Raw genomic sequence first — 14991 nt, 5'->3', positions numbered from 1 at the left:
AGCTCATATATAAAACTAAATTTCACCTGATTAAGGAATTGAGAGAGAGAGAGAGAATCATTTGAATTCTAGCAGCCTATTTTTTCGGCTGAACTCATGGATTACTTCTTCATAGTTTAAATCAATATCCTTATGTACAAAAAGTAAGGCTAATCCATTCAGTCTTGGCTCCGACATGGTGGAGCGCAGGTATGACTTTAGATACTTCAAGCAACTGAAAGATCGCTCACTTGTAGCAGTTGTCACAGGAAGTGTTGCAAAGATGTGCAACAGTGTTTCAATGTTTGGATATGTGCCAAATTCGTTGCACACTTTCAGAGAGGCAATAACAGATTTAGGTCTATCTTTTTCCTCCCGATTCATCCATGTGTTTTGCCATCTGTGATATTCTGCTTCCAACTCCTCAATGCTACCTTTCAGGAATTTACCGTATTTTGCAGCTGCTTCATGTAAATTTGAAAATTCTTTATTTGCACAAAGAGAAGGCAAGAGATAGCATAGCTTTTGCCATGAGGAATGCTGTGAAGTGAAGCGGTCATTCAGCTGTTGTAGTACTGTATCAATATATGGCAAAAAAACAGCTCGTCTGTAGTAGGAGTATGCTTCTGCTTCTGCATCACCAGATTCAGTGGGAGGATTAGAGCGGTGCTGCTGTCTTCCTACACTCCTTGGGACTTGAATGTCTCTTCCACACTTTTGCTTTGCAGTCTCAAACAATCTTTTGAATGTATCATCATTCCTGTACATTTGCAGCACATCTACACAATCTTTCACACTGTCAAGAGCCTGCACTAGATCTATTTCAGTACCTTGAAGTTTTCCGACAGCGGTCTGGTAACATTTAAGATAACTGAGAGAACCTCCATACTAACAATAAATGAATCTGATGACATACTTTTGAAAAAGGCCAGAGATTTGCCTGCCATGTTTAAATCTTTTGAGGTGGAGAAATCATCAAGGGATGTCAAAATTGCTGGATATAGTGATCTGAATATTTGTGTTGACTCTTGGGACTCAACCCATCTAGTCGGGCAGTGTTTTCAGTCTGTCATGAGAGTCTGAAGGGCATTCCTCTAGTATTTTACTTTTCAGATAAGAAGAACGTTTAGTTGAGTCCCGGAAAAATGTGATGATCTCTCATGACAGTTATTACAAACTTGATTTCTCTTATATTTGCTGCTTTCTCTAGGCAAAGATTTAGGCAATGGGACATACAGTGTACGTACGTAGCAGCAGGACATTCATCTGTTATGTACTTTTGCACACCATGGAATTCACCAGACATTGCAGCTGCCCATCATATCCTTGTCCTACCATAAACTCAGTATTTATGTGAGATTTGTGCAGAATGTTCAACAGTGTAGTAGCTAAGCCTTTTCCTGTCATATCTGAAACTACTGAGAAGCAAAGCAGCCTTTCCTGCACTGAGCATGTTGGCGTAACAAATCTCACACAGATACTAAGTTGTTCCTGTCCACTAATATCTGTGGTTTCATCTGCTAAAAGAGAGAAAAACTTAGAACAATTCAGCTTTGAAACTACATCTCTTGTCAACACTGTTCCTATGTTTTCTATCAGCTGATTTTGAGAAAGGGGCGAGATATACGTCCCTCGTTTTCTGGTACTGGAAATGTGTTCTGCCAGGATAGAATCACCAGAGGTGCACATGAGCTGTAAAGTAGCCCTAAAGTTCCCTTGGGTAAAGTTACAATCTTGTACACTAAGATGTCCACTGTCTCTGTGCCCCGTAGAGGTAATCCTAACCTCCCATGAAACTCAATTGCTTTAATTATGCGAGTTAGCACAGCACAATTCTTGCGTCTCATTTTCTCCTTCTCTGACTGCAGCTGTGTGGCAATATTACTGCCAGATGCCATAACCTGTCTAAAGTTATTTGCTTTACAGAGATTGACTTCATGAAATGACTTCCTCATATGCTCAGTTAAATAACCATCTCTACCAGTTAAATGACTAAATGACATTAATGGTTCTTTTACCAATTTGCCTAGTTTGTTGCCACCAGCTGAGTCATTTCCAAATAACACAAACGGTACAATAAACCCCGTTTTTTGTGCGAGAATAGTCAAAACAGTCATAAGAGCCTGTTAAGTGCTGAAGACCCAAGTACTTTTTCCTTATCTTATTGCCATCTTTGCGCTCAGTGTATGGCCAAGAAAAGTCTTTTGGAGGCTTCCAGGGATTATTTAGCAAGTGTAAGCGGTCGTCATCTGTTAGCTCTGACAGATTATCCAACGCTATGCCAACGTCATCACGACAAGAGGTATATGGTGTGGTAGCACTTGTGGAAGGAGCAGCAGGTGTATCTTTGGGAATGGATCCTAACTCATTGAGCTTCTGTTCGCACTCCCAGGAACTGGGAGAATCAGAGGACACACATCCCTGTTGTGAATATAGAAATATATATATATATATATATATATATATATATATATATATATATATATATATATATATATATATATATATATCGTGCACAATAGCGTTAATAGTTAAATTAACGCTAGTGCCCATCGGGACCGTGCTCAATAACCCTTACTGAACATGCCCATTGAGGTTATTGGGCAGCACATTAACGTTAATTTAACATTAACGCTATTGGGAACAACACACACACACACACACACACACACACACACACACACACACACACCAAAATGATGGCGATGCTACGCCACTGCGTAACAGTAACAAGTAGCTTAACTGAATGTAATCATAACCAACACTTGAACACAGTCATACCAAAACTCTCATAAACAAATGTACAATAAAGCAATTAATGTGTATTATACATAATCATGTTGATTTATATATTTATAATGCTCAAGTGTGAAGTATATTGATACTGTCAATATCAAACTTACCGGAGCTTTGGATGACTTAGATTCTGTAGTAGATTCTGTAGTTGTTTGGCTTGTACCGGTAGAAGATGACGGTGACTCATAAACTTCTTGTTTCTTATGTGATTTTGTAGAAAACAATCTAGGGTTTTTGGCGTTTCATGTTTTCCTATTAAATTTACAGCTCGACATTAATTTTGAATATATATATATATATATATATATATATATATATATATATATATATATATATATATATATATATATATATATATATATATATATATATATATATATATACACTATATATCACAGTCCCAATGCCGTGACCACGGTGTGTGTGTGTGTGTGTGTGTGTCACAGTGTGTGACCACACACCGTGGTCACGGCATTGGGCGCTAGTGCATCACGAGTAGTAATAGCCTATAATATGGTCCAGCTCCATCTTTTTTCTTATTATTTTTTCACATATCATGAGTCTTAGACGCGAGACACTTCTAACAGACACTGTAATACTATAGAGAACAGCTTTGAATTACGTTTTTTCAATACACTGGGAAGCTGCCTCTTGATAACGTTTCAAGTCTTGTAGGTCTGTCTCTAAGGACTAAGTGTGATGGCCCAGGACGTTTGATTGTTTGTATACCACCATGACACTATCATGGTGGTTTGATTGTTTGTATACCACCATGACACTATCAACGGAATTCACAGAATAATGAGAATATGCTGATATACACACCCACACCAAAATTTCATCGCTCGTATTCACTATTATATGATATCAAAGTCGGATTCTTACCCATCACAAATTCACTAACGCACCAAGCATATACAATTGTAGCGTGTGGTGACACTTTCAAGGATTTGTATGAGCAACGATAAACTAGCAAGACACAAGTAATTTTGTTTCAACATCACTATTTTTGTTGTCAATCAGGATCAACAATTATCATCACTGTCCAGCACAAGAGTTATTAAAAATAAAAGAAACTTTCATGCAGGGCAAGTTGCAACAACACGTAGTACCACACGGTCCACACCACTGAACGCCAAGTTTCCTCATTTTGAAAGTCAACACTAAACTCATCACAAATTCACAAGCCAGTCTTCGGCAATGACCGGGGTTTGATCACTGTCTGTCTGCCCGCCAATGATCACTGGTTATTACATGATATGATGGTATACACAACACAAGGCTATCACTCGTATTTCACCCAGATAGCGAAAAATACAGACCAGTCACCGTCACCACTCACGCGGCGGCTTCACCCAGTACACGCCATTCAAACTCAACTTAGCTCAGTGTTGCCACGCCTTGGTGACTGTGGCTACCTACATCCACAGAATTTTCCCTACATTCCCTACACGGAAAAAAATAATAATATAAAAAATATATATATATATATATATATATATATATATATATATATATATATATATATATATATATATATATATATATATATATATATATATATATATATATATATATATATATATATATATATATATATATATATATATATATATATATATATATATATATATATATATATATATATATATATATATATATATATACAGAGAGAGAGAGAGAGACGTTTCAATATTTAACTACGTATGGTAGAAATGTATGAAAGACTGAAAGTTGATAAAATACATATATATATATATATATATATATATATATATATATATATATATATATATATATATATATATATATATATATATATATATATATATATATATATATATAGTTTTTGTGTGTGTGTGTGTGTGTGTGTGTGTGTGTGTGTAAAGTAGAGTCTATACAATTAAATACAACAATATAATGAACAAAAGTTATTAAATTATACTTACATTCACGATACTGCCACTGGACTTTCTAGAAGGATGTTTGGGTCTAATCTGCGAGAACATCATTTCTTTCATTTTCTGAGTATTTGGCAAAGTATCTTGACCTTGCACAAGAATAATGTTTAACCAAAGACGATGTCACATCAAAGGTTGAGGGAAAGCTTTCAGAAGTTTTGATAATTGATTCCAATGTCTTTACAGACGTCAATGGTCAGCCGTCTGTCTGTCTGTCTGTCTCTGAATTTTTCCCCTACGTTCCCCTACGAAAAGACGATTTTCACCGTAGGTGCCCCCTACTCCCTACAAAGCCCTGAAATCCCCTACCGTAGGGATTTTCCCCTACGCGTGGCAACACTGACTTAGCTCCTCCGGCGGCCCGCTCCTGAAACCGACCAGCCAATAGGAACATGAAAATCTGGTAATCTCTGAATTCTGATTGGCTCGTGCTCCTCCCCAGGCCTTCCATTCCTAGAAACTAGAGCTTTCATAAAAGTCAGCCGATGTCAGCAAACTGTCATCGGATCCCACCTCTTCGCTCTTCTCTTCACTCATTTTTAGATCAGGAAAACACATTTCTCCAGTCTATTATTATTTTCTTCTATCAGTTTAAGAACGGAATTAACTAATGTAGTATGTAATGAGAACACTGTTTTATGGGCTGGTTTTCTTATGATAGAAAACGTATGGAGAAGTAATGCAGGAAAGAGAACGGAAAATTGTAGGGGCTCTATGGGGATCTATTCTATTTATAATAGCTAAATAATTTAGCTATTATAAATAGGTCCCCATCAGCCTAAATATGAGTTTAATGTAAGAAGGGGGCTCTTAAGGGCACATTACTGATGTTGAAGACTTGGAGAACTAATAATCAATATCAATAAAAAAAAAAAAAAATCGCCAAATTTTAACAGGATAAAAAAAAACAAAAAACTGAACCAAAGGGGGGGCCATGGCCGAGTGGCCCCCCCCCTATATACGCCGGTGGTATTAAAGGAATTAGGTGATGTACTCAGTGACCCACTAACCGACATCTTTAAGATATCGGTAAATACTGGCTATGTGCCGAGCCTATGGAAAGTAGCTAATGTGACGCCGATTTTTAAAACCAGTGTCTGTAAACAATTTTTGACGGTGGGGACGCCAAATAACACAACACCGGTTCAGGCATTTCTAGTATTAACGTCCATATGTACGTATCAACGTGTGGTTTTAAGGTTTTGTAAGTTTCCTAAAATACAGATAATGAAAATTTGAATTCATCAATGTTGTTCTATCTGAAATATCAATATAGTATCGTTTTCGCCTATCGGACTTATCGCTAGCTAGTATCGGAATTGTGGATTTATATCGGGTATCGGTTATCGGTTATCGCCTATATTTGTGTCTCTAGTTAACGAATATCGGTTATCGCCGTTAAGGTTTTTCATTATCAGTTATCGGTTATCGGGAATAAGGTTTTCTGTTATCGTGCCCAGCTATGGTAATAATGTAATATCAATCAATCAACGGGGGCATACGCCGGGGGATTTGTCGCTTCACCCACCTTATGACGCCAAGTCCGGGGGTCCCTCCGGGCGAGACTCCATGTCGGCCCATTTCCCATCCTGAACACCTCCGGGTAGGGTCCATCGACTTGTTCAAGTCACGAACTCCGTGGGCGTCCCCTTGCCTTCCTCCACTCATGATTGTCTATTATAGAGACAACCTGATGACCAGGATTAGCTTCTGGGTAACGTGCCACGTGCCCGTATAGCCGGAGTTGTCGTTGACGGACTATGCAGGTAATAAATGTCGAATCAGTCTCACGGAGTAGTCGCCGGTTTGACACAGTCATTCCAGCGATATCCCATGATTCTGCGTAGACATTTATTACCAAAGGCATCAATCCGCCTCTCCAAGTCCTCATTTGGCGTACTTGTCTCACAGCCATAGAGTAAGACAAGGAGCACAAGGGACTTGAAGATCTAGATCTTTGTCCTTCTGCACAGGTATTGACAACGCCATATACTCGTGTTGAACGAGTCCATAACATCGTGGGCATAGCCAATCCGCCGTAAGACTTCCTGGCGAGACTCACCGTTGTTATGAACTACGCTACCAAGATACGTATAACTTTCTGAGATCTCAACGTCCTCGCCACACACATGAACAGACTGTACTACTTCATCTAGCAAGCCTCCAAACACCTGTACCTTGGTCTTGGCCCAGGAGACCTGAAGTCCCAAGGGCTTCTCCTCCTCGTGTAGTGCATCGAGAGCCATCACCAGAACCTCCAGCGACTCCGTCAGGATTACTGCATCATCGGCAAAAACAAGGTCTGTGACCCTGGTATTGCCAATGGATGCTCCGCAATGACTCTGGTCTACAACTCTACCTAGTACCCAGTCCATACAAGTGTTGAAAAGCGATGGGGCAAGTACAAAGCCCTGCCTCACGGCCGCATTCACGGGAAAGAAGCTGGACAAGATCCCCTCACACTTTACAGCACTCTCTGTCCCAGAATACAGGCCAGCCACCAAAATAATAGTCCTTGCAGGAATCCCACGGAGTCGCAGAAGATCCCAGAGGGCCTCGCGAGGCACTGAGTCAAACGCCTTCTTGTAGGCTGCAAGCATCCCCTGTCGCAACTCACGTCGGCGCTCCACCAGTACGCGAACGCTAGGATACGGTCAGTTGTTGACCTACTAGGCGTGAACCCGGACTGTCCTGGTCTCTGCAGCTTCAGCAGCTGCCTGCGAAGTCGCATCAGCAATTGATGGGCAAGCACCTTGCCTAGCACACTGAACAGTGCAATACCACGGTAGTTGTTGCAGTCCTGTCGGTCCCCTTTCCCTTTACAGATTGGGACGACCAAACCCCTCTTCCAGTCAGGAGGAATGGTACCGGACTGCCATACGGCAGTCAAGACCACATGCAACTCACGGATCATGGCCTCACTTCCAACTTTGAGCAGCTCCGCACTGATGTTACAGGTGCCAGGTGCCTTTCCACCCCTCAACTTTGCCACAGCCTCTCTTACCTCAGCCAGAGAGGGTGGGTTTTCGTCGATGGGTGGATCAGCATCCGCCAACTGCAACCCAGCAACTGGAAGCCGCCCACGTGGAGGGTCCGCCGTGTACAGCTGCTCAAAGTACTCAGCCAAACGAGCCTTCTGCCCATGCATGTCCGACACGAGGCAGCCGTCAGCTGTTCGGATAGCACTCACCTGAAAGGAAGACTCGGAGCGGAGCTTCTTCAGGGCTTGGTAAGCAGGTAGGTCATTCGCATGTAAACGGCCCTCGACATACTCAGCAAGAGCCCTGACATACCTCTCCTTGTCTCTCCTCAGGAGAGCTCTAGTCCTACGCGACAGAGCTCTGTATTGGTCCCAATTCCCAGGAAGTCTGGCAGAGCATGCCATGGCTGTGACCGGGCTTTCTCATAAGGACCTCACAGTGTGTACTGTGTTGTTGGCGTAAATGATTGTTCTATGGAGTCTTGCATAATATATTTAATGGTGTGAGGCGTTTTTACAATCAGGGTAGGTGGATTTATCCAGCCTCTTCTGATAACTCAGAGGGGCTGGATGGTGCCCATATCGTAGTCAAGTATGGCTGGTGGCGAGGGATTCTGAAGGATGGATTTCTGGTGGACGGGCGTGCAGAAAAGTGTTGTCTTTTAGTGACTGGATGGATCAATGAGTGATTTGTGAATAGATATGTATCTGGAAGCGGGTGTTGTGGTGGGGGTTGGGGGGGTGGGGTGGTGCAAGTGCTTTTTTTTTTTTTTTTTTTACAGCTAAGGAGACAGTTCAAGGTCGTAAAGAAAATAAAAGTCCGCTACTTACTGTTCCTGAATAGAAGTCAAAGGAGTGACCAAAAAGAGAGGTCAATTTCGGGAGGAGAGGTGTCCTGATACCCTTCTCTTGAAAGAGTTCAAGTCGTAGGCAGGAGGAAATACAGATGAAGGAAGATTGTTCCAGAGTTTACCAGCGTGAGGGATGAAAGAGTGAAGATGCTGCTTGACTCTTCCATAAGGGGTTTGGACAGTATAGGGATGAGCATGAATAGACAGTCGTTTGCAGCGGGGCCGCGGGAGGGGGGGGTAGCATGCAGTTAGCAAGTTCAGAAGAGCAGTTAGCATGAAAATATCGATATAAGATAGAAAGAGAGGCAACAATGCGGCGGAATTTGAGAGGTAGAAGACTATCAGTATGAGGAGGAGAGCTGATGAGACGAAGAGCCTTTGACTCCACTCTGTCATGGTGAGCTGTGTGAGTGAAACCCCCCCACACATGAGATGCATACTCCATACGAGGGCGGACAAGGTCCCTGTAAATGGATAGCAACTGTGCGGGGGAGAAGAACTGGCGGAGACGGTACAGAACACCCAGCCTCGAGGAAGCTGATTTAGTAAGAGATGAGATATGAAGTTTCCAGTTGAGATTTTGAATTAAGGATAGACCGAGGATGTTTAGTGTTGAAGAAGGTGATAGCTGAGTGTTGTCAAAGAATAGGGGATAGTTGTTTGGAAAATTGTGTCGAGTGGATAGGTGGATAAGCTGTGTTTTTGAGGCGTTGAAGGACACCAGGTTCCTCTTGCCCCAATCGGAAATAATAGTAAGGTCTGAGGCTAAGCGTTCTGTTGCCTCCAGCCTTGAATCGTTAAGTTCCTGTAGGGTGGGTGTTCTATTAAAAGAAGTTGAGTAATGCAGAGTGGAGTCATCGGCGTAACAATGGATAGGACAGTTCGTTTTGGAAAGAAGATCAGCAATGAACAACAGAAAGAGAGTGGGAGATAGGATAGAACCCTGTGGGACAGCACTGTTGATAGGTTTAGGGGAAGAACAGTAACCGTCTACCACAGCAGAAATAGGCTGACAGTATTTGTGTATAATATCTTTTGTAGGGTGTTGTATTGATGTTCTTTGATCTGTGTCGGTGTTCTGTCATGTAGTGTAGAGGGTGGTGGTGGTTTGTGCTTCTAAAGTCAAATTGATGCTTTACTTTGAAGACTTTGGTGTCATGGTGTAGGTATTTTGTAGGTGTGGTAGATGTGCAGACTTTAAGTATTATCCATAGAGCTTTGTTCGGTAAGGTTTGCAATGTGTTGAGGTGAGTTTCAGGAAGGTTAGGAGCCGACGCAGAACTAGCATAATCCATCATTGAGCCTATATATTTTTTTATACTGTATTAGTGTTGTATCCAAATGTCGTATTGGCAAGTGATTTGAGGGCGTTTAGTCTCAGAGTGATTTTTTTTTTATTTTATGTTTATGATGTTCAAGGGGACCTTCTGTTTTGAAATAAGATGTAAATTCTCAAAATCATTTTTCTTCCAGCAGGTAGAACGTTACGTAATCTCTTTCATCCAAATTGATTTTTTTTGTTGAAATCACTTTTTAAATGGCATCAAAGGGCCCGCGCGCTTCGGGGCTTACATTAAGTCGCCCGCCTGCCACACCCATACTCATAACATTTGAAAGCTACTGAAAAAAAAAAAAAAACGCGCAAAGATAGTTTTTCTTTTTAGTTTTGTTACTCCTCTTTCCATCTCGTACTCTCAGTCGGTACTACAGAAAACTGGCTTGGTCTGGGTCTGGGTAATCTTCCACTGTCACTCGGAAAAGCTAAAACAAGCTGTGTGGTCCACATTTCCTAGTCGTAAACCTTCAAAGAGGAAGAGAGAGGTGTTATATGAAGGATATGCCCCAGGAAAATTCTGAATTCAGAATCGGGTTGGGCTAGCAGTGAAGTGAAGGGAAGAAGCAAAATATACTCCTTCACGAAGAAGCCGCTTACCCAATAACTCCCAGTGGTGAGTTACTAGATATACTGTCAAAGGCTCATCAGGCATGACAGGCATGGAAGTATTATCAGGCCAAAAATCACATTTGTAGGTTAAAAACTAACCAAGGTATTACTATGTAAGCAAAGTTTTCTTTTTCCGGGCTCTCCTGAAAAAAAATACTTTTGACATACAAAAAATGCTTCTTCTCTTTTATTTATGGACGGATTTTTGTGATTCAAACTTTATTTGAAACTTTAACACAATGACAACGGCGTACTGTATCGCTTTTTTTTTTTTTTTTCATGTCTACTAAAATTTTGTAAATGTAAAAAATAAATTAGGATTTTTTTTTTATTTCATAAAAAATAGAATACGCTGCGCTTTTTGCACATACATTGCAGTGCAAACCTATGTAATATCAAAACTGTAGGTGAAAATCTACGATAGAAGTACTTAGAGAATTAATGGAATCCCTATAATATTTAGAAGGTCCCCTCAATGACATTGATGTGTTTTATGTGACGCCAAGAATTTTGAGTGTTTGTGTGTGTTATGGGGGTGTTATCTATGGTGAGGTGGGGATTTTGGGGTTAGTTGTAGTAAGGTAATATTGTGGGCATTACACTTAAACTAAACTATATTATCCGTTATGGTCCCTTTTTTTTTTTTTTTTTTACTCAACGCTCGATAGTAAAGATACATCGTGTATGGTTTTCTATAATACTTCACCTTAAAATCAACACTACAAACAAGGATTGTTCGTAGTATTTTGCGTTTGGTTTCGGAGTTCACGAACTTGCCGTATTGGAACTACCAAATATTCTTGCAGTGAAAGTGATATAGGTGGTTGGATATTTAGGAAACCACACAGGAAGTCTCTTAGGTATTAGATTATGAGTAGAAAAACGGAATATTATGGAGAAATAGGTTGGTTTGGGAGCTATCAATGACACTGTAAGACTCCCATATAAGATCAACCACCCCAAACCTCACCTTGGAGATTGTTATGAGCATATTCAGCTTGAAAGTGAGGATGGCTCGGGTCAGCAGGACGATGAACACCCCAAAGGCGGCGTTTTCAAAGTCTGTCAACTGAACCTCACACGGCCTGAACTCCACCCGCCAGCCTATGTTACTGTTGATGGGCGGGACCTTGAACCGCATGGACTGCCAATTTGTGCTCTGAATGTTCTGCAAAGGATATGTTTTCTTCAACATCCTACGTTGGACAATAACATTTACAAAGGATTATGGGAATGTGTCATGTCAACCTCCTATATCAGACAACAATCTTTTCAGACAATTATGAAGGTTTCCTCTGTGGAAGCGTGGTTAGCGTGCCTAGCTATGAATCCACGGGCCCGGGTTCGATTCCCGGTCCGGGCAGTCGGGGTGCAGCTCACCTAGCTGCTCATCCTCCCCTTCGTGTTGGGGGAGAACCAAGGGAAGGTCAACTGTAGCAATCCCGAACTTCACACTGCTCCGTGTCCAGGGATAGTTGTTTTTTTCTAAGAGGATTAAAAGAGGTCAGTGTTGGTCCGTTTTCGACGGAAAAGTAGCACGCACCGTGCATGACATAGACTGGTTGTACTCTACCGGGGTCAAGAGCAGATGTCAGGTAAGTCCGTTCCCGACCTGATCAGCTTTAAGAGTAGGGAAGCCCGAGTCACTCCGCGTTCCAATAGCTTATTTTTCAGTGTACGGATGGAAATCTAATTCGAGACTAACAGAAAATCAGACTGTAAGGTTTCATCGTTTCCCTAGAGAGAGAGAGAGAGAGAGAGAGAGAGAGAGAGAATCTGTGTGCGTGAAAGTGCAAGTAGACCAAGTCTGCCATATTTACCCTTTCAATCGACTAGTTTCCTTTTTTGGTAAATCCTGCCTTCCTTCCCCTCTCCCCCCAACTCTAATCCACTCTACGTCACAGGTGTGCACAGAAGGATCAAAGCGGCCTAACCCTGTCCTCTTTTAATCCTGCTTTCTGCCACAAGCTCAAACGGCCAATGCAACGGAGATAAGCACTGCAGCCACGTCCAGCTATAGCGTATGTACAGTCGACGATAGAGAGTAGTGTCACAGTTTTCAGAATGTTTAGCCTGGTGGCGGTATCTGGCAACTATACCACGGTGGCGCATTCACTGGTGATGTTAATGACGCGTATCAGTGTGTACATTATGTGTTTGACCGTGAAATTATAATATTGTATAATATTATATTATATAATAACATAATGTAGTTAGAAATATACCAGATTACATGAATTCAATTTAGAAATGCGATAATGAATGTCTTCTACATGATGATGATGATGACGAGGTAAAACATCACGAACAGTCTGAAACACTTTTTCTTATTAAACTTTGAAAATACCGCGTGCAATGCTGTCCCTCACAGAGGCAGGCAGTGACTAATGCTCCTTACCATCAAACAACAAATAGGCTTGAGGGTCTGTTGAACTCGCAGTCTTATTTCCCGTCACTATAAAGCCTCAAAGACAATTCAGATCATCAAAAAATTAAAATTATTTTTCCGTGAAGATTACGTAATATCTAAGTATAAATACGTGTGTGTGTGTGTGTGTGTGTGTGTGTGTGTGTGTGTGTGTGTGTGTGTGTGTTGAGTGCGAGCGCGGAAAAGCCCGCGGTCGACGACGCCATCATGTGAACGTTTATAGCCTATTATTACGTATAATTTTTTAATAAAGAACAAGATCTCGGCTGTCAGGGATTTATTTTTTAAGTTAAAAGGCATAACAATCTCCCTTAATAAGTGCAGTATATTTTTAAATGTATCATAGTTTGATAAACAACTTAGAATTGCTCTTGACTAAATTTGAACGAAACTAAAAGCTCGTGTCAAAATGTAGCGACAGAGCCTAAATAAAAAAATATTTATCAAGCGTTAGCGACGGGCACTTTTGATAAATATCTATCTTAAAATTATGTAGAGTGCACCTGTGACCACCGATCACCACAACAGTACGATTTCGATAGGATGTAATAATTTTCATGTCGCGTGGAGGGGTTGCCAGATGTCGCTTTCTGAACGAAACTTACTGGACAGTGTGACACTACTCTCTATAGCCGACTGTACCTAACTCAACTTTTCATGTCAGACTCTTAAGTTACACAACTTTTTCATACAAATAGCCTACTAGAACAAGAGCTTCAGTTATGGATATTTTGAGGAAGGAATGCAAGCTGACAGGCAACAACCTTTCCAAAACCATATACCCTAAGAATTCAGTTCTGGATGTTCTGAGAAGGGAATGAGACATGTCAAACTCCACATTAGGCAAGAACAACCTTTTCAGACAATTATCCTGTCAAAATAAAATCTACAGTTTAATCTTCAGTTTAGCACAAACTCTTCCAGACGATTTCAAATTCTTTCAAGTTGCTAAAAAAATATACATTTGTTTCCGTAATATATACAGTTATGGGCAAAATCATCTACTCTCCTCTATATAAACTCATTGTGAATTTGTAGTTTCTTTCCAAGTAGCAAGTCAGAACAGATTACACTAAAGTGGGTTCTTATTTTTGTTCACAACTCGACAGGAATAACTGAGAAGTGATCTAATACTATTAGCTAAACTGAACAGAGTTTAGCATGCACATTTGACTCCTGGCTGAAGGGTCTGTACAGTGGAATCTTTATGTGTAAGGTGTAATTTTTTTCACAATTTGAGCTGAACTAGCAGAAAAAAATAATACAGTTTAGAACCTGTGTTGTTGGATATTCAAGGGAGATTTGTAGCGACTCACCTCAAAGTGGTCCATCTCCCTCAAATCGTCCTGGTGAATCTTTTCAAAGTAAAGACAGAGGGCGTCCCTGATGAAGAGGTGGGCCATGTGCTGCGCCATCTGCTTGTCCACCTTACTTTCCAGCAGCTTCTGTTCAATCTTCTTGTCGTACACCATAGGAATGTCATTGTACCTACAGCAAAGGGGAAGAGCGTCATGAACTCTTGATATTGAGGCTGCTTGTGTATTATAATATTTTCTCCGTGAAGCAGTGGTCAGCGTGCCTTGCTACGACTCAGCGAGCCGGGTTAGAATCCCGGCCAGGGCAGTCGGCATGAACCTCAGCCCTTTGGGGCTGGTCGATAAATGGGTACATGGAGAAACCATCGGTTCGGAGATGAGCACCGAAACCACGTGCAGATATACCATATGCACCCACCGTTACCTTAACCTTACAGCATAGGAATCATGCTGTGATTGTATGGTATGGTATGGTAACACCACTGTAAAATTCCATATGGAGCATTAGCAAAGTCTTTCATATGCTGCAAACATTTCCTGTGCTTTTATTTTATGTAAGGCATAACCTACTCATAAAAAAATGCTAGGAAACCTTTAAATGATTAATACTACCAAAAGTTATGAGTAATGAAGTCATTAAGTCAGGTACAGACACGCGAACTGAACATTGTATCGCAACTAGTCCATGCAACAAAATCATGAAGGACAGGATCTCGTAACCACGGTCAATAACAT

The 14991-nt window shown here is 41.0% G+C and overlaps 1 protein-coding gene across 1 annotated transcript in view; it reads right to left on the bottom strand.

Annotated features, from left to right (window-relative positions):
* Positions 1 to 14991, bottom strand: part of LOC126990663 (glutamate--cysteine ligase-like) — a 149849-nt gene that overhangs the window by 61360 nt on the left and 73498 nt on the right. The window contains exons 6-7 of the mRNA XM_050849340.1: positions 14257 to 14428; positions 11483 to 11680 (exon numbers count right to left, since the gene is read on the bottom strand). Coding sequence (XP_050705297.1) covers positions 11483 to 11680; positions 14257 to 14428 — 370 coding nt within the window. The remainder of the gene's footprint in view (positions 1 to 11482; positions 11681 to 14256; positions 14429 to 14991) is intronic.

The sequence above is a fragment of the Eriocheir sinensis genome, unplaced genomic scaffold (assembly GCF_024679095.1).
Source record: "Eriocheir sinensis breed Jianghai 21 unplaced genomic scaffold, ASM2467909v1 Scaffold188, whole genome shotgun sequence".
NCBI lineage: Eukaryota > Metazoa > Arthropoda > Malacostraca > Decapoda > Varunidae > Eriocheir > Eriocheir sinensis.
The sequence above is the reverse complement of the archived record's forward strand: the minus strand, read 5'-3'. Positions and strand labels throughout refer to the sequence as shown.